This window comes from Bidens hawaiensis, unplaced genomic scaffold, assembly GCF_021521415.1.
Source record: "Bidens hawaiensis isolate Kalapana, Puna unplaced genomic scaffold, B.hawaiensis_p1.1 tig00029389_1, whole genome shotgun sequence".
Taxonomy (NCBI): domain Eukaryota; kingdom Viridiplantae; phylum Streptophyta; class Magnoliopsida; order Asterales; family Asteraceae; genus Bidens; species Bidens hawaiensis.
In genome coordinates, this window is record NW_027494873.1 from 54,375 (window position 1) to 81,198 (window position 26,824).

General features: G+C 40.2%; 3 protein-coding genes across 3 annotated transcripts; 1 reads left to right on the forward strand and 2 right to left on the reverse strand.

Moving 5' to 3' along the window:
• Window positions 1-146: 146 nt before the first annotated feature.
• LOC143578881 (large ribosomal subunit protein eL6-like) lies at window positions 147-15,641 on the forward strand. The gene is made up of 4 exons (XM_077062341.1): window positions 147-403; window positions 497-603; window positions 1,226-1,451; window positions 15,425-15,641. The coding sequence occupies exons 1-4, from the start codon at window positions 147-149 to the stop codon at window positions 15,639-15,641; spliced, it is 807 nt and encodes a 268-aa protein (XP_076918456.1).
• A 1,981-nt stretch (window positions 15,642-17,622) lies between these two features.
• Window positions 17,623-19,733, reverse strand: LOC143578882 (uncharacterized). The gene has a single exon (XM_077062343.1). The coding sequence runs from the start codon at window positions 19,731-19,733 to the stop codon at window positions 18,540-18,542; it is 1,194 nt and encodes a 397-aa protein (XP_076918458.1). The 3' UTR covers window positions 17,623-18,539.
• A 3,098-nt stretch (window positions 19,734-22,831) lies between these two features.
• LOC143578892 (uncharacterized) lies at window positions 22,832-25,611 on the reverse strand. Its single transcript, XM_077062350.1, has 5 exons — window positions 25,467-25,611; window positions 25,301-25,351; window positions 23,467-23,600; window positions 23,243-23,343; window positions 22,832-23,156 (listed from the first exon to the last, which is right to left on the reverse strand). The coding sequence occupies exons 2-5, from the start codon at window positions 25,322-25,324 to the stop codon at window positions 22,990-22,992; spliced, it is 426 nt and encodes a 141-aa protein (XP_076918465.1). The 5' UTR covers window positions 25,325-25,351; window positions 25,467-25,611; the 3' UTR covers window positions 22,832-22,989.
• Between the last annotated feature and the right edge of the window lie 1,213 nt (window positions 25,612-26,824).

The window sequence follows — 26,824 nt, forward strand, 5'->3', positions numbered from 1 at the left end:
GGTATCGATACCGAATAAAAAATTAATATGGTATTTGGTATTAGGTTACACAGTTAGACTCACTTTTGGTATGGGTATTTTTCGTATGATACAAATCTCAACGCTACTTTGAATCACCATTTATATGCATTTTGAATGTAGAAACGATGGCACCGAAGGGCAGGAAGCCACATGTGAGCAGGAACCCTGATTTGATCAGAGGTGTGGGGAAATACTCACGGTCCAAAATGTACCACAAAAGGGGGCTTTGGGCTATTAAGGCGAAGAACGGAGGTGCTTTCCCTAAACACGAGAAGCAAGCTGTTGCTGCTGCTCCGGTTGAGAAGCCACCAAAGTTCTATCCAGCCGATGATGTGAAGAAACCGCTTGTTAACAAGCGCAAAGCCAGACCAACTAAGCTCAGGTATATGGTTTATTATTGTTTATATGCTAATGATGATTATGATTTGATTCACGTATTATTTTAGTTTTTGATTGTTTTGTTGGTTGGTTTTAGGGCTAGCATTACTCCTGGAACTGTTTTGATTATTTTGGCTGGGAGATTCAAGGGAAAGAGGGTTGTTTTCTTGAAACAGCTTACTTCTGGATTGTTGCTGGTTACAGGTAATATGTTTTTCTGTGTATTTTGATGAAAAACATTTGCTTATCATTTCTGTATTTGCATGTTTGAATGCTTTTATTATTCTTTATGATGTCTGCAAATGCTTTTACTTGTTTTGTTTAAATGTTTGCAATTCTGCTTCATGCTTTTTTGATTAGTGGTAGCAAAATCTAACACCACCCTAAACATGAAACAAGCACAACATGATAATAAGTATGTTTAGATTAACATTTTTAAAGTAGGATTAAATATATACTTGACAAGATTAATCTGCCAATTTTTTTACATGTTTAACCCATTTTTTGTGACCTGATATTCCATTTTTTTACATGATTGCAGCTCACCAACCTGTTTGGCTTGTTTTGATAAGTGGTTTAAAGGTTTTAAAGGACAGTGTTCAAGTCTTGTTTGGGTTTATTTATTGTTAGTAGGCTTCAAGATGCACTCAAATGCTTATTCATTATAACAAAAGTACATGTCAAATCTGAGAATTAGTATCTTTTTACAGTTTCATTGCATTTTGTTGATTATTTCAATAATTGTGACACTTTATTTTCTATGTGTTTGTTTTTATTTGTTTTCCTTCATTATTTTGCAATCATTGATATACATTCTTCATTTCAGGCCCTTTTAAGATCAATGGTGTTCCTTTGAGGCGAGTGAACCAATTATACGTTATCGCCACATCAACAAAGGCTGATATTTCAGGGGTAAATGTGGAAAAGTTTGATGACAAGTACTTTGGAAAGAAGGTCGAGAAGAAAAAGAAGAAAGGAGAGGGTGAGTTTGGTAAAGATGTGGATCTAGGAAGTTCTTTTTGTGACATCTGCCCCGATCCGACCCGACCCAGGTACCCGCTTTCTGATCCGATTCTTTTTATGATTTAAAATTTAATTATTTTCTTTTAAAACTTGACATTTAAAATATATATATTACTAATAATATTTTCCTTCCCGCCTCTTCCTCTCTTTTCCTTCCCGCCGTCCCGTCCCTCTTCTTCTCTCCGCCTTCTTTTCTCTCTTGTCGCCGTCCCGCCCTTAAGCCTTGAACCCCTTCTCTTATTTTTTGTGTCCTTTGTTTCTTCCCGTCTAAGGATGTCTGCGCAGCTCCACGCGCCAGACTCCTTACAAGGAAGCCTGCGTGAAGACCAGTTGTTCTTGCGATACGCGAGGCGAACTGTTCTCGCAGCGCGCTAAGAATTGTAGTTCTTCTCGCAGCGCGCTAAGAACAGTAGTTCTTCCCGCGACGCGCTAAGAATTGTAGTTCTCGCAGCGCGCTAAGAACAGTAGTTCTTCCCGCGACGCGCTAAGAATTGTAGTTCTCGCAGCGCGCTAAGAACGGTAGTTCTTCCCGCGACGCGCTAAGAATTGTAGTTCTCGCAGCGCGCTAAGAACGGTAGTTCTTCCCGCGACGCGCTAAGAATTGTAGTTCTTCTCGCAGCGCGCTAAGAATGGTAGTTCTTCCCGCGACGCGCTAAGAATTGTAGTTCTCGCAGCGCGCTAAGAACGGTAGTTCTTCCCGCGACGCGCTAAGAATTGTAGTTCTCGCAGCGCGCTAAGAACGGTAGTTCTTCCCGTGACGCGCTAAGAATTGTAGTTCTTCTCACAGCGCGCTAAGAATGGTAATTCTTCCCGCGACGCGCTAAGGATTTTAGTTCTTCCCGCGGCGCGCTGTGGACTGTTCTCTGTCAGCCTTCGCCCTCGCACGTGCGCTCGAGCCTTCTCGCGCCAAACCCTTTGAGTTTTCTTCTGTTTAATCTAGCCGTTTGCTTTTGTGATGTCTTATCTCCTGTGTTGTTGACCTGACCTATCTTATGTCTGAAAAGCCACTTTTGGCGCAGCATGCGCACCAACCCCATTGGTTGACAGAAAAAGTGACTGACATTATCTTTTGAGATCTGCTTTTCCATGCTTGATCAGTACCTTTATCTGACCCGCCCATGCCTGTTTACTGTTACCTGTCAGCTTTTCCTTTGCCCCCTGCAGCTGCCATATCTTTTGATATCTTTTGCTTTTGGAATCTTTTACTTTTTGGAGATCTTTTCCCCTTTTCTAGGGATTGTGTTCCCTAGGGTTTCCCTATAAATAATAATGCTATTTTCTTAACACTACACACACAAACACTTATTATCTTTATCTTCCTTTGCTCTCTGCCGTTGTCCTCGGTCGCCTCCTCTCTCTGCCTTCGTCCTCTCTCCTGTTCTGCCCTGTTTTCCGGTAATATATAATATATATAATAATTTGTTTAAGTTACTTATTAATTATGCTAACTTATAATCAAGACTTAAAACCAATCGTTAAAACAATAATCTTATTTATAGGTTAACTTGTGCTTGTTTAAAGTTGGTTCTTGCTTTATCTTACACCGCATCGTTTATCAAGTGAGTAATCTCGTACCTAATCCCTTTTATTTTTAATGTTTTGGGATGTTCCTGTGTTCATACAAACTTAGAGTCTTAAATTTGTTTATGAACTTTAGTCGCGCAGTATCCCATGTGTTGAGGACGTTTACTTGGCTGTTTATTTGTATGTGTGTATCATTAACCGCTTTGTTCGGCCTATTCTGAAGTTTTCATGGATCCATTGGATGAACACGGGAGACCTATCGTTTACGGTTTTCTTTGTTTTACACTTGCACAGATGTTTTCTTGTTTTGGTGCTCATTTGGGAGCACGGATTGAACTATGAACTATGATCTATTTAGGCTTGATCACAATCTGATTACACCCTTGTTAAACACCAGACATACACGTGTTGCGCGCAGATTTATTGTTATCTATGTATTGTATTAAACTTGATTCCTCACCAATACGCAAGTGTTTGACGTTTTATTTTAACACATGTTCAGGTTTGCTGTAGCTACATTTGGAGCTTGTGGACACGTATGACGTTTTTACTTTTGGACCTAGATTAAAATGTAACAAGACAAGTTATTATTGTTCGAATATTTTGTCTTATAATATATTGATTTATGTTGATTTATGTTATCTTGTGTTTACGTTGCGCGTGAGCGAATGAATATATTTATTAAATATTGACACCCAATAGTGTCACGAGTAATGAAACAATATGTGGCGCCCCGATGTATAATCCGCCTTTGGTCGGGGTGTTACAGATTGGTATCAGAGCTCGTTGACTTTAGGATAGGTGGTTAGACGTAACGGCCTAGAATACCTAAGAGTCCCTTCTCGCGCATGAGAGAAATCTCATGTTTGCGCGCTTATTGTTAATTACTCGTTATTTATAAATATGCTTGCGCAGACGCAGCGTATGGTTTTATGTTTTATTTCGTGATATTTCGATTTTTGCTGAATTTCGATTTTTATTGATTTTACTTACATATTCGTTTGTTGGGATTGAAAATCCGAAAAGTCATGGTGATACATGAATAGTTGATTTTCAATTTCCATTTACGATTATGTTCTGAGGTTGGAGACTTGAAAAGTCATGGTGATACATGAATTGTCAACCTCCAATACTCACTTTCTTGTATATTTTATATTGAAGATTGAAAAGTCATGGTGATACATGAATCGTCAATCTCCAATACTCGTTTACTCGTCATTTTAAATTGAGAATTCGGAAAGTCATGGTGATACATGAATTGTCGATTCTCGATTCGAATTTGTTACCTGTATTAAGTTTGCATTCAAATTCATGTTTTACTTTAACTGTTGATGGTATCTAACCCCGCGAAACCAAGCTTTATAAGATTATACTTTGCGCTAAGATATTAACAAAACTAAAACTTTTATAGAATGCCTCCGCTATCTCGCCGATTTCAGAGAAGAGAAGCCTCGCGCAGGCGTAGACAGCAACGTTCCCAGGAAATGGCCGCCGCAATAGCCCAAGCTTTGAGCCAAAACAATACCTCTGGTTATAACATTAAGTCCTTTAACGCGGGTAACCCTCCAAAGTTCACAGGTCTTGAAGGAGCCACCGTGATGCTCCAGTGGCTTGAGAAAATAGAAAACACTTTCCTCCACACCCAATGCCCCTCAGACAGACGAACCCTATATGCCTCCAGTGTCCTGGAAGCAAGGGCGCTTACATGGTGGAATGGAGTAGCTCATGCGCGTGGCGCAGAAGCTGCTTCTAGCATGACATGGGAGGAATTCAAGGAAATTCTGACGCGGGAATTCTGCCCTCCCAACGAAGTTAAGCGCCTGGAGGAGGAATTTTGGAATCTTAAGCAATACAGCGGTGAAGCGCGCGAGTACGCGACGCGCTTCCATGAACTAAGCCTGCTTGTCCCTCACCTTGTTACCCCTTCCCGCCGAGCCATAGAGAAATTCCTCGGGTGTCTCCCCATGGAAATTCAAGATTCTGTATGGGCCAGAAACCCAGCAACCCTCTCTGACGCCATTGAGTTGGCCGCTGTGCTCAGCGACAACCATGTCAGAGCAGGAACCCTGTTCCTGCTAGGAGCTGAGAAGACCAAACCCACCAAGACTGCCCCTGAACCAACAGAAACCAAACCAGAACCCTCAAACCGTAACAACCTCAAGCGCAGGCGCAAAGCCTATGCGCTTACCAGCCCGCCCATTGTCCAGCAACCCACCTACCAACCTCCAGTACACGCTCCTAACCCACTGTCAGCCTACCCAACTTCCCCTATTGTCCACAACTATGCCTTAACCAATCCCGCACTCCCTGCCCCGCAACCTAAGAAACCTTACACAGGAACCCAACCCTTCTGCCCAACCTGTAGATTTCACCACCCACCTCAAGTCCCATGTCGACAATGTAATCGATGTGGCCGCGTTGGTCACTCAGCTGAGTACTGTAGGGTCCCTTCCGCCAACCCAATCACACAAACACCACCAACCTACCCGCAGAACCCACAACCAACATACCCTAATCCACAACCCAGGACGTGCTTTAACTGCGGTGATCCCAGCCATTTCCGGAACGCGTGCCCGAGACTACAAGCGCAAATCACACAAGCGAATCCGGTGAACCAAATTTCGAACCAAGTGGCGCGTGGCCGAGCTTTTAACATAACCGCGCACCAAGCGCAAGCGAATAATGACGTAGTTAATGGTACATTTTTGCTTAACGGATTTTATGCTTTTGTACTTTTTGATACTGGCGCCGATCGAAGTTTTATCTCTCGCGCGTTTGAGCAGAAGCTTGCGCAACCGCGCAGCGATTTAAAAGAAAATTTTTCAGTTGAATTGGCTAATGGTGAAACTGTTTTAATTAACTCCGTGATTAAGGATTGCACGCTTAACCTTAACGAAAACGATTTTCTAATCGACCTCATCCCCATGCCTCTTGGAAGTTTCGATGTTATCATTGGTATGGACTGGCTCTCGAATAATCGCGCCGAAGTTATTTGCGCCAAGAAGTTGATTCGCATTCCTCGAGAAAATGGTGATCTTCATATCTACGGCGAGAAACCCTCCAGTGGTCTTAAGCTTATGTCTTGCGCCGAAGCCCGAAGACTCATGCGGAAGAAGTGTATTGCATTTTTAGCCCATGTGGTTAAACCCGATGAAGGAAAGAAGAAGCTTCGCGATATCCCTGTTGTGCGTGATTTCCCTGAAGTTTTTCCTGATGATCTTCCTGGTATCCCTCCCGCTCGTGAAGTCGAGTTCCGTATTGATCTTGTCCCTGGTGCTTCCCCCGTAGCCAAATCTCCTTACCGTCTTGCGCCCGCTGAGATGCAAGAATTGGCAAGTCAACTTCAAGAGTTGACCGCTAAAGGATTCATTCGCCCTAGCTCTTCGCCCTGGGGTGCTCCGGTGTTGTTCGTTAAAAAGAAAGATGGTACGTTTCGCATGTGTATCGATTACCGCGAGTTGAACAAGCTCACCATTAAGAACCGGTATCCCTTACCACGTATTGACGACCTCTTTGACCAACTCCAAGGTGCCTCTTGTTTCTCCAAGATCGATCTCCGCTCTGGCTATCACCAGTTGCGCATCCGCGATGAAGATGTTCCGAAGACTGCTTTTCGAACTCGTTATGGCCATTTTGAATTCTTGGTCATGTCCTTCAGTTTAACCAACGCACCCGCCGTTTTCATGGATCTAATGAATCGGGTGTGTAGGCCTTTCTTGGATAAATTCGTGATTGTGTTTATCGATGACGTTCTGATTTATTCTAAGACCAAGGCCGAGCATGAGCAACATCTTCGATTGGTATTGCAAAAGCTTCGAACCGAGCAGCTCTTTGCCAAGCTCTCCAAGTGTGAATTCTGGTCTGATGAAGTACAGTTTCTTGGCCATGTTGTAAACAAGATGGGGATTCATGTCGACCCATCCAAAATTGAAGCAATCAAGAACTGGATTACGCCGACCACTCCTACCGAAATCCGTTCCTTTCTGGGCTTAGCTGGTTATTACCGGCGCTTCATTTCGAACTTCTCGAAGATCGCTTTGCCTTTAACAGCTCTAACGCACAAAGGTAAACCGTATATTTGGGGCTCGAAGCAAGAAGAAGCCTTTATAACGCTCAAGCGTTTGTTGTGTGAAGCTCCTGTTCTAGCGCTACCTGAGGGTAATGATGATTTTGTCGTGTGTTGCGATGCGTCCAACCAAGGTCTCGGTTGTGTTCTTATGCAACGAGGCAAGGTTATCGCTTACGCATCAAGGCAACTCAAGGTTCATGAAAAGAATTATACAACTCACGACCTCGAACTAGGCGCAGTTGTATTCGCCTTGAAGATCTGGAGACACTACCTTTATGGTACTAAGTGTATCCTCTACACCGTCCATAAAAGCCTTCAACATATTTTTGATCAAAAGGAACTCAACATGAGGCAACGCCATTGGAACGAACTCATCAGCGATTACGATTGTGAGATCCGGTATCATCCTGGTAAGGCTAATGTGGTAGCTGATGCGCTCAGCCGTAAACCCAGCCAGCTTAACTGTATCTTGCCGCGCACGCAGCTTCACTTTGCGCCGATTCAGAGCAATCTTGAATCACGCATTCGCGACGCGCAGCGCGCATCCATCAGTAATGGTAACCTTCGCGCCGAGTTAGCGTGTGGCGCGGAAGCGCACTTTGTCCCTAATCTGAGTGGAATTCTCTGCTATCTCAATCGCATCTGGATTCCCTTTGATGAAAATCTTCGCGCTGATATCCTGAGTGAGGCGCATAAATCTCGGTATTCTATTCATCCCGGCGCTGATAAGATGTACAAGGATTTGCGCATTACTTATTGGTGGCCCGGTATGAAAAAGGATATTGCTGTGTTCGTAGCTAAATGCCTGACTTGTTCTAAGGTAAAAGCTGAACATCAACGCCCATCTGGTTTGCTCGAACAACCAGAAATTCCTACGTGGAAATGGGAAGGTATAGCGATGGATTTTATTACCAAGTTACCTTTGACAGCAAGCAAACATGATAGCATTTGGGTAATAGTGGATCGTTTGACTAAGTCTGCTCACTTTCTGCCCATTTGTGAAAACTACCGTGTTGAGCAACTCGCGCAGCTTTATGTCAAGGAAATTGTCTGCCGCCATGGTACTCCTTTGAGCATCATATCCGATCGCGATGGCCGTTTTATATCTCGCTTTTGGAAATCTCTCCAATCTGCGCTAGGAACTCGCTTGGACATGAGTACGGCATATCATCCTCAGACTGACGGTCAGTATGAGCGAACTATTCAAACTCTTGAGGATATGCTCCGATCTTGTGTTCTTGATTTTGGAGGTAATTGGGATTCGCACCTGCCTTTGATCGAGTTCTCTTATAATAACAGCTATCATTCCAGTATCGGTATGGCCCCATTTGAAGCACTTTACGGTCGTAAGTGCCGCTCCCCGATTTGTTGGAGCGAAGTGGGTGAAGCTCAAATCACAGGACCCGAACTTGTTCAAGAGACAACCGATAAAATCGCCAAGATCCGTGATCATCTGCTGACTGCCAGAAGCCGACAGAAGAGTTACGCAGATCGCAGGCGAAAGCCTCTCGAATTTCAAGTTGGTGATCTTGTTCTCCTCAAAGTGTCGCCCTGGAAGGGTGTTGTCCGCTTTGGGAAGAAAGGTAAGCTTGCTCCTCGTTATGTTGGTCCATTCAAGATTCTCGCGCGTGTGGGAAAAGTTGCCTACAGACTTGACCTGCCGCCCGCGCTCAGCAATGTACATCCAACGTTCCATGTATCCAATCTCAAGAAGTGTTTAGCCGATGAGAACCTTCACATCCCACTTGATGAAGTTCAAGTTGACGAATCCATGCATTTCGTTGAGAAGCCTGTTGAGATTATGGATCGCGAGGTAAAGCAAACCAAGCGCAGTCGCATCCCTATCGTGAAAGTTCGCTGGGAGTCCAAGCGCGGAGCCGAGTTTACATGGGAAAGGGAAGATCAAATGAAGATCAAGTACCCGCACCTGTTCTCTGCGCAACCTACTTCGAGATAAATTTCGGGACGAAATTTCTTAAAGTAGGGGAGACTGTGACATCTGCCCCGATCCGACCCGACCCAGGTACCCGCTTTCTGATCCGATTCTTTTTATGATTTAAAATTTAATTATTTTCTTTTAAAACTTGACATTTAAAATATATATATTACTAATAATATTTTCCTTCCCGCCTCTTCCTCTCTTTTCCTTCCCGCCGTCCCGTCCCTCTTCTTCTCTCCGCCTTCTTTTCTCTCTTGTCGCCGTCCCGCCCTTAAGCCTTGAACCCCTTCTCTTATTTTTTGTGTCCTTTGTTTCTTCCCGTCTAAGGATGTCTGCGCAGCTCCACGCGCCAGACTCCTTACAAGGAAGCCTGCGTGAAGACCAGTTGTTCTTGCGATACGCGAGGCGAACTGTTCTCGCAGCGCGCTAAGAATTGTAGTTCTTCTCGCAGCGCGCTAAGAATGGTAGTTCTTCCCGCGACGCGCTAAGAATTGTAGTTCTCGCAGCGCGCTAAGAACGGTAGTTCTTCCCGCGACGCGCTAAGAATTGTAGTTCTCGCAGCGCGCTAAGAACGGTAGTTCTTCCCGCGACGCGCTAAGAATTGTAGTTCTCGCAGCGCGCTAAGAACGGTAGTTCTTCCCGCGACGCGCTAAGAATTGTAGTTCTTCTCGCAGCGCGCTAAGAACGGTAGTTCTTCCCGCGACGCGCTAAGAATTGTAGTTCTCGCAGCGCGCTAAGAACGGTAGTTCTTCCCGCGACGCGCTAAGAATTGTAGTTCTCGCAGCGCGCTAAGAACGGTAGTTCTTCCCGCGACGCGCTAAGAATTGTAGTTCTTCTCGCAGCGCGCTAAGAATGGTAATTCTTCCCGCGACGCGCTAAGGATTTTAGTTCTTCCCGCGGCGCGCTGTGGACTGTTCTCTGTCAGCCTTCGCCCTCGCGCGTGCGCTCGAGCCTTCTCGCGCTAAACCCTTTGAGTTTTCTTCTGTTTAATCTAGCCGTTTGCTTTTGTGATGTCTTATCTCCTGTGTTGTTGACCTGACCTATCTTATGTCTGAAAAGCCACTTTTGGCACAGCATGCGCACCAACCCCATTGGTTGACAGAAAAAGTGACTGACATTATCTTTTGAGATCTGCTTTTCCATGCTTGACAAGTACCTTTATCTGACCCGCCCATGCCTGTTTACTGTTACCTGTCAGCTTTTCCTTTGCCCCCTGCAGCTGCCATATCTTTTGATATCTTTTGCTTTTGGAATCTTTTACTTTTTGGAGATCTTTTCTCCTTTTCTAGGGATTGTGTTCCCTAGGGTTTCCCTATAAATAATAATGCTATTTTCTTAACACTACACACACAAACACTTATTATCTTTATCTTCCTTTGCTCTCTGCCGTTGTCCTCGGTCGCCTCCTCTCTCTGCATTCGTCCTCTCTCCTGTTCTGCCCTGTTTTCCGGTAATATATAATATATATAATAATTTGTTTAAGTTACTTATTAATTATGCTAACTTATAATCAAGACTTAAAACCAATCGTTAAAACAATAATCTTATTTATAGGTTAACTTGTGCTTGTTTAAAGTTGGTTCTTGCTTTATCTTACACCGCATCGTTTATCAAGTGAGTAATCTCGTACCTAATCCCTTTTATTTTTAATGTTTTGGGATGTTCATGTGTTCATACAAACTTAGAGTCTTAAATTTGTTTATGAACTTTAGTCGCGCAGTATCCCATGTGTTGAGGACGTTTACTTGGCTGTTTATTTGTATGTGTGTATCATTAACCGCTTTGTTCGGCCTATTCCGAAGTTTTCATGGATCCATTGGATGAACACGGGAGACCTATCGTTTACGGTTTTCTTTGTTTTACACTTGCACAGATGTTTTCTTGTTTTGGTGCTCATTTGGGAGCACGGATTGAACTATGAACTATGATCTATTTAGGCTTGATCACAATCTGATTACACCCTTGTTAAACACCAGACATACACGTGTTGCGCGCAGATTTATTGTTATCTATGTATTGTATTAAACTTGATTCCTCACCAATACGCAAGTGTTTGACGTTTTATTTTAACACATGTTCAGGTTTGCTGTAGCTACATTTGGAGCTTGTGGACACGTAGGACGTTTTTACTTTTGGACCTAGATTAAAATGTAACAAGACAAGTTATTATTGTTCGAATATTTTGTCTTATAATATATTGATTTATGTTGATTTATGTTATCTTGTGTTTACGTTGCGCGTGCGCGAATGAATATATTTATTAAATATTGACACCCAATAGTGTCACGAGTAATGAAACAATATGTGGCGCCCCGATGTATAATCCGCCTTTGGTCGGGGTGTTACACTTTTCTTGCGTTGACAATAGAAGAGAAAATTATGTTTTGTATGTGAATTGGTTTTAACTATGGTTGATGTTTTTTGCTTAAAAACTATGTTTTGTATGTGAATTGGTTTGATCAATGCATATTTTGGTTGGAATTTATGCATCTTTTTATATGTTTTTTTATTTTTTAATAAATATTTGTTATGAAAAAAATACTTGTGCTAATGATAAAGTTGATATAATTCTCTGTTTATTTTCTATGTACCAAACAAGAGAAATGATTCTCAGCTATATTTCTCTACTGAAATCTCCGTACTACCGAACAGAACAGTCAATTCTCATTCTCCAGATCAATTCCCTTTCTCTGCAATTCCATTTCTATATTCCATTTCTCTACAATTCCATTCTCTGTACCAAACACCCCCTAATATTCTCCTTCCAATTGGGGAAATAAATATTGTTATTTTTATTTAAACTAGTAAGGAAACCGTCGCGTTGCTTCATTCACTAGTTATGGTTGACAGTACGTCTCGTGATGGAACTTTGTTTTTATGATGATATTGTTGACTGTTGTATCATTTGGACGCAGATTGTACATACAGTATGTTTGAATCTTGTGGAATCAGTCTTCATGATTCGAGGTTTTCACTTGATGAATTATGAAAGGAAAATTGGTTTTAAATACTCCTAACTATCATGTGTTGGCAAATAACGGGCCCAACTATACATTTGGCTGGTGATGGTCCCAACTAAATACTTATTTGTTTTTAACAGTCCGCGACTAACGGATTCATAACTCCGTTAGTATTATGCTGAGTTGGCCATCCAGCTGTTAGAAACCATCTGACGTGGAACGATTACGTGGCTGTGATCTCTTTATAAACATCAGGTGACGTAGTTGACCAAAGTCATAACCCTAAAATACCCAATTGAGCAAACTGAAGAACCCTAAAACACCAAATTGATGGAATTGAGCTCCCAATCGTCTTCTTCATCTCGTTGGAAGAAAAACCCTAAAAGGTTCTGTGACTAACGGATGACTAAAATTCAGGTCAATTTTAGTTCTAGGTTTCCAATGGTGGGTTTTTTCATTAGAAGTCTAGAAACGGGCTCCGGTTAGAATCCATAATTCGTGTTAGTTGATTACAGATTGCAATTAAAATCTTAGGGCTTTTATTTGGTTGATAAAAACGAGTTGAATGATATATTTATTACCTCGAATGGTGTTCGAATTGATATCCCGAAGAGCCCTGCCGGAATTCAAACAACCCACCGGAAAAACGATTTTTGATATTTTGGATTCAAACTACCCATCGATGGTGGTGGTGATTCGATTATTCGCCGAAAAAACGTGGGTGCGGGTAGGTATATGCAGTGGGAGGGAGGAGCCGGAAAAACGTGATGTAGTGGTGATTTGTTTTCCGGCGATTGTTGCAGGTGATGGTGATGGTGGTGGATGCTAGTGGCGATGGTGGTGGCTGCTAGAGAATTAAACAGGGAGGAGAAAGACAAGTAGACAGCACATGTATATATATATATATATATATATCCTATTATATATTATATATTACTTTGATTGCCACATACGCTGCCACATATGCAATATTTGACAACTACGTGTGCCAACTCAGCAACTGACTAACGGAGTTAGTCATCCGGTAGTCGCGGACCGTTAAAAACATATAGGTCTTTAGTTGGGACCGTCACCCGCCAAGTACAAAGTTGGACCCGTTATTTGCCAACACATGATAGTTGGGAGTATTTAAAACCAATTTTCCATTATGAAATAATTGGCATATTCTTACACCTTATTATGAATTTCATGTTATGCAAACAAACAGAAACAAAAACAAATAGTACATCATGATAAGTGGATTTCGGGATTATATAGTTATTGTTGGTGATATGTATTAGTCTACGACTCTACGGAATGATATGGTTATTGTCGGTACATTTTGTTAGTTTCCATTAAGAGAGTTTGTAATATTCGTTTTTATAACATTAATATATAGAAATAAGAGAGCTCTTTTTTTCACATGTAATGGATTATTACTTTTTCCGGTTCATCAGGTAGACAATGAAAGGACACGTGCTTCTACTTTCTTTTTGAATAACGTTAATCAGTGCATGTTGACTATAATCCAAAATGGACGATTTTGAGATGAATGGATTTAACCGTTGAGGGTGATCGATATTCCAAAGCCCTACGTTTAAAATTTCGGCTCTTCAATTATCACTGTATTAATAAAATCAACAAATGCTACATCTTTCTTGAAAATACTATAAATAATGCCATGTTTAGATTAATAAATTTACTTTTGATTCATCGTGAATTGTGAATTGAGAAAAATAAAGATCTCCAAATATTTGTGGGACATTTGTTCATAATTGTAAGAGTTTTCAACATCTTTAGGTCCATTATTAAGTTAGATCAAGTGTTCTTGATCCTCTATGAATGTAGCAAAGTCTTCATAAATCATTTTAACCCATTTCATCTAGGAAAAAACATACTTATTTGTAAAAGAAAAACTTTATTTATTTTAATTATTTGAGGGGTTGAATGTCCAAGAATTCATATATTTGTTAATGATACAAGATGTAATCAAATATTGGATGCAAGATATTTATTTATAAATGACTTTCTAAAACTAGTAAAAACAATAACATGACATCGATATTTTAACGAAGTATAGTTGTTATGTTACGTCATTAATTAATGGATCATTGAATTTAAATACTTTCAACTTCATCTATACCCTCCCAACTTCATGTTATTTGTTTATGTCATTCTATCACTAACTAAACGTTAACGACGTTATGTTCATACTGACGTGGACGTTACATTTTATTAAGCCGGTATGCACATGTGTCATATGTGGGTCCCACATAGCCACCTCGTCATCTGTTTTTTGTCAAATAAATTCTAGCCACCTCCACCACCACCACCAACCTCCACCGCATGTCACCTCATCATCACCACCGGATATGAAATGCAGTTATTAGCCATCGAGAGTCATCATCTTCATCCGGGCGTAACAGGTTGTGTCATTGGAAATGGTTGACATCATAAGACTGTTATGCACACATTTACACACCACATTAGAAACGATTATCCGTTATCCGATGACGATTAATGACGATTAGATTACATGTTACATGTATTACATACTAGTGGTTGCAGATTCGTACTTATCGCCCCAAAACAAAAATAGGTATTTCTGTATTATTATTATTATTATTAAGAAAGCTGGATTTTAATAATTCAAACCATTAATCAATGGTTAATAATAATCTTAAGTAACAATCTGATCTTTATCACCGATAACAAATATCCCATTCTAACAAATGGTTGGATACGTCATTAATAAGTTAGTGTTAAATTGACCGAAATGCCCTTTACAAACAAAGGAATAAAATTTGCCCAATTACATGTTAAAATGATCCATTAACCTTATTGAGCTTACTTACAGTAATAATTAAAGACGTGGTTAACTATAAAAAAAAAAATAAATGAAAGTAAAGTAAAGTAAAGTGAATCAGAAATAGAAGTAGGTAGGTTGAACAATAATCACCGACGATGAACCAATTCGCCCGTTAACTCATCATTGACTCTGAATTCTGATTCAGATCAAAGCGACCCTAATTCATCCGATCAACTTCGGGTCAATTTTGTCTATTTGAGCGGCAAATCAAATCAATTATGAGCAAATTTCTATGCTTTGCTTTCTAGGGCTCAAGCGATGATGATGATGCAGCAGCAGCAGGAGGCAAGTTATTAAATATTATTATTATAAGTAATTGCATTTTGGTTTATTGATGTGTTAATGCTCTTAATTAACATCCATTGTTTGTTTTATTTATTTATTTCACTCCAGATAATAATAACAAGGGATTTGTTTATGGTCTGACTAACAACATTTTTATCCAGTTTCTAAATAAATAAATAATTAGCGTCTTTCTTAATATGATCAGTCATAAGTAACCTACTCTTTTCTTTTCTTTTGAATACATTGTTCTGTGGATTGATTGATTGCTTATTTAAACTTTGAATGAATACCTTATAATGCCTCTTATTATAATTATTATTATTATTATTTTAAGCATGTTCAAACAGTTTTTTCATAAACTTGTAATTTTCAAACAGTTTTGCTCATTCTGAACTACTTGACGATGTTTGTTCTGCTAGCTGGTTGGATGCCATGAAATCTTCTTCCCCTAGGAATAATATTATAAAAAACAATTATTGTCCTATGAAAGATACAGCATTATCACATGCTGATACAATACCCACCACAAACACTTCTTCCATACGCCTTCAACACTTTAATTATTATTTGGGGAACCTGATGCCGTGTGATTGATACCCACCCACAATCATTTTCCTCCTATATATATATATATATATATATATATATATATATTACATACACCTTCAACTATAATTACAATTACTCTAAGCTAAAGAAAATAAGAAATGAATTCCATCTGGCCCCTAGTTCAATCTAGTTTGCCTCTGAATTCGGATTACTACAATCCATCCGATTGCACTTTGAATGTCGATTTCATCATAACTGATTCATCATAACATAAAATGGCCCATAAATTTATTTAGGAGTCGTTTCTGGGCTTCGGACAGGGGCCAAACCGCCATGGGCAATTTACCACAATGTGCTTCTCGTCTCAAGCTTCGAATTGACTGGTAATGGGCCTGAAACGGAGCTTCGTGGGCCAAGTTATGCCCGTTTTCGTGGGCCAAGTTATGCCCGTTTTTTGGGCCACCTTTGGAGACACGATCATGGGCCTCCAAATATAACATGGCTTGTTCTTCAATACTTGGGCGTTCATCATTCCCTCCTAGATAGACAAAATTCGACCTCGAATCTGCAATGACCTCATCATCAGACGAATCCCCATAAAATGGCAGCAAGTGTTTGACATTAAAAACATCCGAACAACGAATATGACTTGGTAACTTCAGACGGTAAGCATTCGGATTTATTTTCTGCACAATCTCCACTGGCCCGATTTTCTTGGCTGACAATTTGTTATACTCCCCAACTGAAAAACGATCTTTAGTTAAAACAGCCCACACAAAGTCTCATTCTTCAAAATCAACTTGTCTTCGCTTTTGATCAGCAGCCTGCTTGTACTTTGAATTGACTCGAACCAGGTTGTCATGCACATCTTTATGAATTTCATGTAGCCCTTCAACAAAATCTTTCACCTTCTTAGGTACAGAACTAGGAACAGGAAGTGACATCAGGTCAAGGGGACCACGTGGCTGAGTAGAATAAACCACCTGAAAAGGATTAAACCCGGTACTTCTATTGACAGCATGATTATGAGCAAACTCAGCTTGACATGGCTTTTGATCCCAAGACTTCACATGATCACCCACAAGACAGCGTAAAAGATTACCAAGTGACCGATTAACAACCTCCGTTTGCCCATTCATTTGAGGGTGATAGGCACCACTGAAGTTAAGCTGAGTGTTCACCATTTTCCATAGGCTGCGCCAAAAATGACTCAAGAAACGAGTGTCCCGGTCAGAAACAATAGAAGATGGCAAACCATGCAAACGATAAACATCCCGAAAGAATAATTGAGCCACATTAACTGCATTTGTTGTCTTCTTGCAAGGAATAAAGTGCACCATCTTGGAGAACCGATCAACAACAACAAAGATCGAATCGTTACCCCTCTGAGTCCGAGGTAACCCCAACACAAAATCCATACTAATGTCAGTCCAAGGCTTTGAAGGGACTGGTAAAGGCATATAGAGACCCGCGTTAGTAGCAGTGCCCTTTGAGACTTGGCAAATTCGACACCTTTTGACATAACGATCTACCTCTTTCCTCATAGTAGGCCAAAAGTAGGAAGACTGCACCAAATGTAAAGTACGGTCACGACCAACATGACCCTCCCCTTGTAACTCCTGAATAATTTTCAACCGAAGACTAGAGTCAGGAATACATAGCTGATTCCCTTTGAACAAAAACCCATCATGCAGAAGAAAATCTGACTTCTGACCCGCTTGCACATCCTGCAACACAACTGAAAAATACGGGTTAGTGGTTAACTGCTCACGAATAACATCCAACCCCAGCACATTGATTCTCACAGCAACAAGCATATTCCCCCTCCTGCTCAAGGCATCAACAACACGGTTTGAAACACCAGTTTTGTGTTTAACCACAAAAGTAAACTTTTCAAGAAAAGCTAACCAACGCCCGTGCTTATGAGATATCTTGTCTTGCGTGCAAATATGCCTTAGAGAATCATGATCAGTGAATAAAAAACTCTTTATGAAACAAATAGTGACGCCAATGCTTTACAGCTTGGACCACTGCATAAAACTCCAGGTCATAAGTACTATATCTCAACTTTGCCCCTGTTAACTTTTCACTAAAATAAGCAATTGGTCGACCCCCCTGACTGAGGACCCCTCCAATCCCAACCTTCGAGGCATCAGTATGAAGTTCAAAAACTTGTGAAAAGTTAGGCAATACCAGAATTGGTGCGGTAGTGAGCTTTTCCTTGATAACTTGAAAAGCTAATTCTGCTCCCTCTGTCCATACAAACGTCTTTCCCTTCATGCAATCTGTCGTAGGGGCCATAATGTAACAAAAGTGTGGAATGAACCGCCTATAAAAAGAAGCAAGCCCATGAAAACTGCGGACTTCGGTAATGGTGGTAGGAGTTGGCCAGTTTTGAACAGCTGCAATTTTAGATTCATCCACCTGTATCCCATCCCCTGAAATAACATACCCTAAAAACAAAACTTTAGGGGTCATGAACACACATTTCTTTGTTGCTGCATAGAAACTGTCTCTGCGAAGCAAGGCCAAAACTTTCTTGACATGCACGACGTGCTCACTGAAAGAAGCACTATAAATAAGAATATCATCAAAATATACCACCACGAACTTCCCAATAAAAGGCTTGAGCAACTGATTCATCACACGCATAAAAGTACTAGGCGCGTTTGATAAACCAAAAGGCATCACCAACTACTCATACAACCCTTCACGAGTCTTGAAGGCTGTTTTCCACTCATCCCCAGGTCTAAGACGAATCTGGTAATAACCACTCTTCAAATCTAACTTTGTGAAAATAGTGGCACCACTAATCTGGTCAAGCAAATCATCAAGGCGAGGAATAAGAAACCTGTACCTCACAGTAATCTTGTTGATGGCTCGACTATCGACACACATCCGCCAGGTACCATCCTTCTTTGGAGTTAACAAAGCAGGGACAACTCATGGACTCATACTTTCACGAACATGACCCTTAGAAATCAACTCATAAACCTGCCTATGCATCTCTTCATGCTCTCTCGGACTCATCCTGTAATGTGGCCTATTGGGCAATTGTGAACCAGGCTCCAAATCAATATGGTGTTGGATGTCACGCAAAGGTGGCAGCCCATCCGGCAAGTCATCGGGGAAAACATCAGAAAATTCCTCAAGTAAAGGAATCATAGCTGCAGGAATCTCAACTTCCTTGGGCACCGATTTCCCTATCAAAACAAACACACTGTCTGCTTCCACCAACTTATCTTCAAACTGACTAATGGTCAACAGGTTACCCGACTGCTTTGTGGCTAGCTGCTTCGGCTTGCTAGGGACAAGCGTTATCTTTACCCCACCAAACATGAAGCTATAAGAATTTGACCGTCCGTCATGTTCTATACTTCGATCATACTCCCAAGGTCTACCCAACAACAAGTGACACGCATCCATAGGAACCACATCACACACAACATCATCTTTATATGTGGTCCCGATAGAAAAAGAAACAAGGGCTTTTTTTGAGACCGTTACCTCTCCCCCCTTTTTAAGCCATTGAAGCTTATAAGGCTTGTGGTGACTCTCCGTCTTCAAGGCCAACTTTTGGACTGCCTCTTCAGAAATCAGGTTGTCACAACTTCCTGAATCGATAACGAATGTGCAAACCTTCCCGAGAATGGTACATGTGGAGTGGAAGATGTTATGCTTAAGCCACCCGTCCCCATCAGCCTTTGGTGTATAGCAAGAACGCCTAACCACCAAGTTCACCCCCACATCACCGGTCACAAACTCCTCCTCGTACTCGGGTTCTTCATCATACTCTGGGGCCTTTTCATATTCTTCATACTGTTCATCTTCGGATTCAACAAGCAAGTGCCTCTTACCCGCCTGTTTACAGTCAACTTGCCGATGACCCGTCTCACCACATTTGAAACACTTCACCCCGCTACTACTAGCCCCCTTAGAAGTCGACCCAGTGTTGTTGGCCCCCGACCTCTGTTGACTAGGTACGACACGAGGTCCTCCACTACCCGACCCCGAATTTCCCCCAGCAGGGGCTGGTGAATACGAACCGCCCACCCGACGGTTTTGTTTTTCAAAAGCTAAGGCTCTTTGGTATGCCTCGGCGACCGTTAACGGATCAAAAAGATTTACAGAGTCCATGATTTAAACCTCCAATATACCGAGCAACGAGTTGTTCATCGGTTTCTTTAATATCATTACGAGAAATCAAATGATAAAACTCGGTCGTATATTCATCAACCGACCTGGATCCCTGTTTCAGATTCTGCAAACGTTGATACATCAACCATTGAAAGTTGTGAGGTAAAAAAGTGTCCCGCAAACACTACCTCATCTTGGCCCATGTCACGATCCGTGACTTCCCGAGTCTATTTCGTGTCATCTTCAACTGTTGCCACCAAGCTGACGCCCTCCCACGTAGCCTAGTAGCGATCAAAGAGACCCGCTTATTTTCAGGGACCTCTCGGAACTCAAACACCTCTTCTACAATAACCAACCAATCGATGAACCCCTCCAGATCCAAACTAGTCCCATCAAATTCTGGGATATCAGTACGGATCCCAGCATCCCAACGCCGGTTTCCATCCCCACGTTCTGGTCTTGGTCTCCTCTCGAAACCTTCTTCGGAAGACGAATCATCATTACCAAAAAACGGATTATCGAAATCCCTATTTTCTGGGGCCGGCCTTTGACGATTCATCAAGTCAGCCATTCGATCAGTGAGTTGATCGACCACTTGATCCAATCGTTGCTCCACCCGCGCCATAAACCGTTGTTCTAACTCTCGTTCGTAAACCTCATCAACCGGTCTTCTCCTTGGAGGCATTTTTGAACCAGAAATTCGGCTTTGATACCAACTGATGGGGAAACGGAAGCATTCAAATGGCTCATGACACTTTAGTTAATCAAAGACCGATAACCGAACCATAGGTTCCAAGAACAAAGTTCTTTAATATAAAACTCAATAAAAAACTAATGTATCTAAAGACCTAACAACTTTATTTATAAATAAAAATAAACATTTGGGCCGTGCCGGGCCGGGCCGACTTAATGGACCAGATGCTCCTGCATCAAGGCTTTTGTGTCACTTGTTGAGATCATGAAGAACATAGAAGGAGCAAATGTTGAAGATAACATGTTCAGTGTCTCGGTGCACTACCACAACGTGGATGAAAAGGTAACGCGTTAATATTATATTATTATTTGCTTATCTAAATTTTAGTATCTAATTATTTTTTTGATAATTACATAATTGGGAAACAATAGTATAATATGTTAAAGACACTATGAAAAATTATCCAAAATTGCGATTGACACACGGGCGAATGGTATGTCTAGTTCACAACAAATAAATTTGATCAAATTCAGTTTGCTTAACTTTTGTTTTGTTTTTATGATCACAACTTGCCATGCTAATGTTGATTGTAATCTGTTTTCAGTCTCTCTAACGAATCCACGTCTGAAGTGGTTTGTGAGAGCTCGTCCGTTAACGTGACAGGAGGAGGAGAAGGAGAAGGACTTAGCGTTGAAACCGGATGATATCATTTTTTAACCTGAAACCGGTGAAGATGGATGATATCATGCGTTTGAAAGACTCCATCCTCGGGCGCTTACCAGCCGAACAGCAACCGATAACCTGGTTCGTTTCATTTTTTAGCCAAAATAAAAAATAAAAAAAAAACTCTGCAAACAATATTAGCAAACTTAATGTAAATTAAATATTGGTACTTTTGTTGGTGTGGTATGCATCGGGTTGAAACAAAATCCTAAACATAAAATATATAGAAAATCAAAACCGAAGACTACCGATATAAGATTGGTTGATCTTGGACTATTCGGGTTGGGTTGGGCCATGGTTGAACTTGCAGAATATATAATGACATCAACTTGCCATACTAATGTTGATTGTAATAATCTGTTTTCAGCCCCTCTAACGAATCCACGTCTCAAGTGGTCAACTTGCCAGAATCTGCCGGTCAGTGCTCTAGCAAGGTTTGCGAGAGCTCGTCCGTTGACGTGGCAGAAGGAGGGGAGGACGTTAGCGTTGTGGAGGAAGTATAAAGAGTGAGTCAAGATTTCAGTTTTAATTAGATATGACAAATAGCTGTTGACTCAACATGTATAGATATGATCATCCATGACACTGTGAAATAGGATACTAACATCAATGATAAAATTAGCTAGCATGACCTGGTCAAACGTTAATAATGAAACTAGAATCTACTACTTAGTCGTTCCTTGATAGTTGAATTAAAAGGTTTAAAGATGGAAACCTACCCGTTTGGTCAAAATAAAAATAGCGAAGTTTGTGTGTGCAAGTGCGGTGGCAATGACGGGAGTGAAGGAAAGAATTGTCGGGGTTTAACCCATCGATTTTTTTGTAGCGAAAGATTGAGAAATTGAAGGTCTATGATTAATGAAAAGTAACATCATAAATGAAATTGATTGCTCATGCTTGTTTATGATTGTAGATGATAAGATTCATGTTTATGATTGTCAAATCTCATTTGATATTGATTAAGTGGGTGTATGTTTTGAGGTCCATGAATGTCTAAATGATTTGAGTCTTAAATTTGGAAATTTAGAATGGATCTTGTTGATTGGAGTTGAGTATGTTCTTATATAAATATTAGCAAGTGGGAGTTATTGTACCGAAGTTGGATGAAAAGTTCATGTTTTGGCCTAACGTATGTAACTAGTTCTAAAAATGGTTGCTAACTTTAAAAATAGGGTACCAAGGTAAATTATCTTTAAAGTGACGAGCGTTCAATTGAAGACAAAATGATGTAAAATTAGGAGTGTGTGAGATCAAGGCCGATAAAACCAAACTGGTTTCCTCATCTCAGTTTGTATAGTAGTTAGCTGTTCCTTCCAAAATTTTCGTCAAAAGACTAAGCTTGCAGGTTGCTAGAAATATGAAAAGGGCAACCAAAATCTTTTAACATTCCAACTAAAACTAAAAATTGTGAGTTCAACCACCCCTTCAGAGTTGGTCAATTCCCAAAGATATAATTTTAAGAGTAAATTGTCATAATTTGAAATGAAGCTATAGTGTACTCTACTATACTGTATTCAGGAGACACAAATATATATATTTTGGATGAAAGTAGCAATAATGATCAAATCACATGGAAGAAAATGACAGTTTACTCTAATTTAAGATTAAAAGACCTTATTGTTTTTTGAAAGTCAAAACTCATCTATACTATAAGCAAAAGATACGAGATTAAACCTTCATTGTTATCAAATCCATCGGAAGGATGGTATGTCAGCTACAAAAATGTGGTTTGTTACAGCTACAGAAGCATTCTAACTTGTTTATTTTAACAAACATTTCCATCAGGGTTTAAGGTTTATGCATTATAGCTCGCAAAGCAGAACATGTATATTGAAATTGTTAGATGTCGATTCTTTCATCTCCTAAACTCGTGGAGTCACCTCCAGATATCATATTCATAAATGTTTTACCAGCATGACCAACAGCCCGGGAAGTCTTCTTTGCCACGTCTGCAACAACAGGTTGTATTGAGATCACCGGAAGGTTTGCTCGTTCCTCGATCATTGCTAAATAAGGCGCATACCAAAAGTTATTGAATGTCAATTGCAATAATATTTATCACAAAATTAAAAAATATGAGTTAAATGCATACACATAGTTTTTTGTCGAGCCAATGAACCAATTTGTTTGACTCCAGCTTCTGCTGCTTGCACAGCTTGAGCCGACTTATTTACACCATCAGAGATCTCCTGGCTGAATTCATAAGTTAAGATGTGCATTAAATCAGGATCTAGTTTCAAGGTTGACAATATAACATGTGTTTGATTGTTACTGCAAAAATGCAAAATACCCATAAATAAAAGAGAGAATGATAACCTCAAGTCACTAAGTTCGAGGGTAAGATCACTGATTTCCATGCCAGAACGCCTGATTGCAGCCATGGTACTAGGAAGCTCCTCATGAGCGGTATCTGCTAACTTTGCAACAGCAATTGCAGTTCTACTCATTGCCTGTCGCAAAATCACAGTTATGTTAGTTTGACAAAAATACCCCTGGCTCTTATTTTAGTTTCTAATATAATGTGGTTGCACAAACATAACTATGTGGTGCATTTTTCTATGGTGATTAAGCAAAATTAAGTGGGCAAGAAATGACATACGTGGTGCATTTTGCTATGGTGAAGGGGTGATTAAGCAAAATTAAGCGGGCAAAAAATGACATACTTTCATGCAAAATCAGTATACAGAAATGAAAACAATGTTATCACCAAACATAGCGGCTAATAATTATTGTTTTGACATAAAACTAGAATACTACAATGGGTTAAAGATTCTTTTCACTTTTTGTTGGATTTTGATGTGCTCGCATGCCATAATATTGATTGTTCTAACTTAACTAATTTGAGTTAGTTAATGTTTATGCATATGCGTATCAGGTGCACCAGGAGCCATCTAAAAAACTAACTGTATCAGAGAGTGGCCTGTGGGGTGCAAATAGTTAATTCAGCTTCATGACATAAATTAATGTATTAAAACCCATCTTGTGGCTAATGGGTACCTAAAATGGTGTATTTATCCATGACCAAGATCATCTACGAGATGATTTTGACAGCTTCGATAAACTGATGAGACAATCCCATGAATGATATGATGTCCAGTTGTCCACAATCCATGTAATCAAGAATCAAACTTTCCACGAAAAGAACGATACATATTGAAGTAAAATTTAATCTCACACATCACCACATTGTTCTAAAAGACGCATGCATTGAATCCATACAGGTGTAGGGACATTTACATATGTTTTATCACTTTCCACACCTAAAGGGAGCCTTCCTAATTGTAACAAAGTGTTAAAAGTATATTTCTGATATAACTAACTCAGATCTACGTAGAAGACCATTTCAATAATTTTTGAAATCAAAACTTAGGCATCACAAGCATATGTTGCTTAGCATTGTCAGCTTAAAGTTTCATGATCACATGTGCTATAGCAATTGGCCTTCTGGTTCAATGGCATGGGGGTGATGGATAAGGCTTAGGATCTCTAAGGTCTCAGGTTCCACAGTGGTGGGTTTCCTCCTTGGTGGTGAATCAAGACCAGAGCATCAAAATCAGTATGGACAGTTGACATCCCGTCTCGGGAAGGCTCACTCAGGTTTTGGGGGGTAATTCCAAACATTGTAAAAAAAAAACATGCACTGTTATTAACACCTAAAACAGGGGCAAATACATGAACTCTTCCTCATTTCTTCAGAAAACAACGGTTAACAGATTACATCATAAAAGAAAGGTCAATAATAAAGGATGTTTTGGTCAATGAACTTTGCATTGCATATGCTCAGTCTAAACCAATATAAGCATGCTCTGCGGCTCTGCTGACAAAGTCCAGCAAAAAAAAGGTTTATCTTTGTGACAAGTCAAACCAAGTCCGTATAACAGTTTACATATCTCTTCATAACAAAAGATTGTAACATACTAACATGAATGAACCCCTAAAAACTACTTAACATTCTACTTATATGTATAAGCTGCAATCAACCATATTCTTACCATCATCAATCAGTAACATATGTGCAAAATACAAATACAAACACAAAATGAGCTTTTTAACTAGACAGCAGCAAACTATTGAGGTATATTGATATGAATGCATACAGTTGATAAAACCGTTAACCGAATATAAACAATGAAAGGCAAAAACGGCTTACATATAGTGCTGGAACAGCTGACATGACAAAACCAACAAACGATGCCGTAGCCTGCATACATCAAACATCAAAATCCAGTTGATTTAATAATTTGTTTCAACATAATAATAATAATAATAATAATAATAATAATAATAAGTATAAAGGATGAGGAAATAGGAATGACCGTGCAGGCGATGAATGTTAAAAGGAAGAAGGCCTGATCGCTTAAGCTTAGTTTCACAGGCAACTGAAGCCCAGGGTTTCTAACTTCAACCACAAAATTCTCCGTCTCGTCTTTAGCAGCAGTAACATTTACACTCTTTGCGTCGTAATTGTGATGTAGATGTAGAGAGAGAGGATTGGTCCGGCGGAGAAAACGAAATTGAGTGAGAAAATAATGACTATTATTATTATTATTATTGATACAAGCAGTGGGATTCATTATTTGTAGAAGAGTGGTGGTGGATTAATAAGGCTGAAGTGGTGGTGAGGCGGTGGTGGTCATTTAAGGCGACGCCGATGGAACAAACGAACACTGTGCTGGTAAAGGAGACTTAACGGTGTTATCTCAACTGTCAACAATCAAATCAAATGAAATGAAATGCTTCCGTTAAGTGACCGTCTGATTAGTTATTCTGGAGTTAATTACGACTTTTGTCCCTAATCTTACGTTGTGGAAGACTGACAAGGAGGCCGTGGATGAGGCGGCGAATGTTGAGCTCAAGTCTACCTACTTGGTCCGAATCTACAAACGTTCAAGCGGATCGAGAAAAAGGGGGGGGGGGGTGTGGGCATCACTCTCACATGCACGCATACTGTAACATTTCGGATTTTTCGTATTTGAATTCGTATTCATTTACCCAACTCAAGAATGTAATTAGGATATTTCGTATTAAAACTTGTTTTTATTGCTAATTAACCTGGTTTAACTTATGTTATATTTTTATAAGTTTTAAAGAAACTCTAAAAATCGCTTAAAATGGTTAAAAACGCTTTTATAAAACTTGAGGCCCAAGCTAAGTAACTTGATATTATATCATGTCCAATCTCAAGCTATTATAATCACAATCCCTAGGTTATTATACCCGATTTTGTCATAATTTTGATTATTCGATTTTCTTAAACGAGCAATTACCTAATAAACGATTTTGGGATGTAGTATTGGCCTAGGGCCCATCTCTTATATTTGATACAAGATTGTTAAGAAATGAAATGCAATCCTCGTGAATCATTGTGTTGTGAGACCTTATTTTGTTGCATCTCCTGTTATTGCTTTAGCGCTGTGTGACAAAGAAATATCAAATAATCTAAAGTATGTGGCGCGTATTGTTATAAATATATTAATATTGTGGTTATCAACTCCTAATGCAAGTTAACGTTTTCCCTAAGTTTTCATCTTTTATAAATATTTTAGTGTATCTCATTCTAATACATGCACCTGATCATTGTTGTAAAAAACGTGCCTAGGCACCGAGTACTCACGAGTAATCCCCACCTAGGCCGATTTCTCGGTGAGCCATCCCCGAGTACTCTCCGACTAAG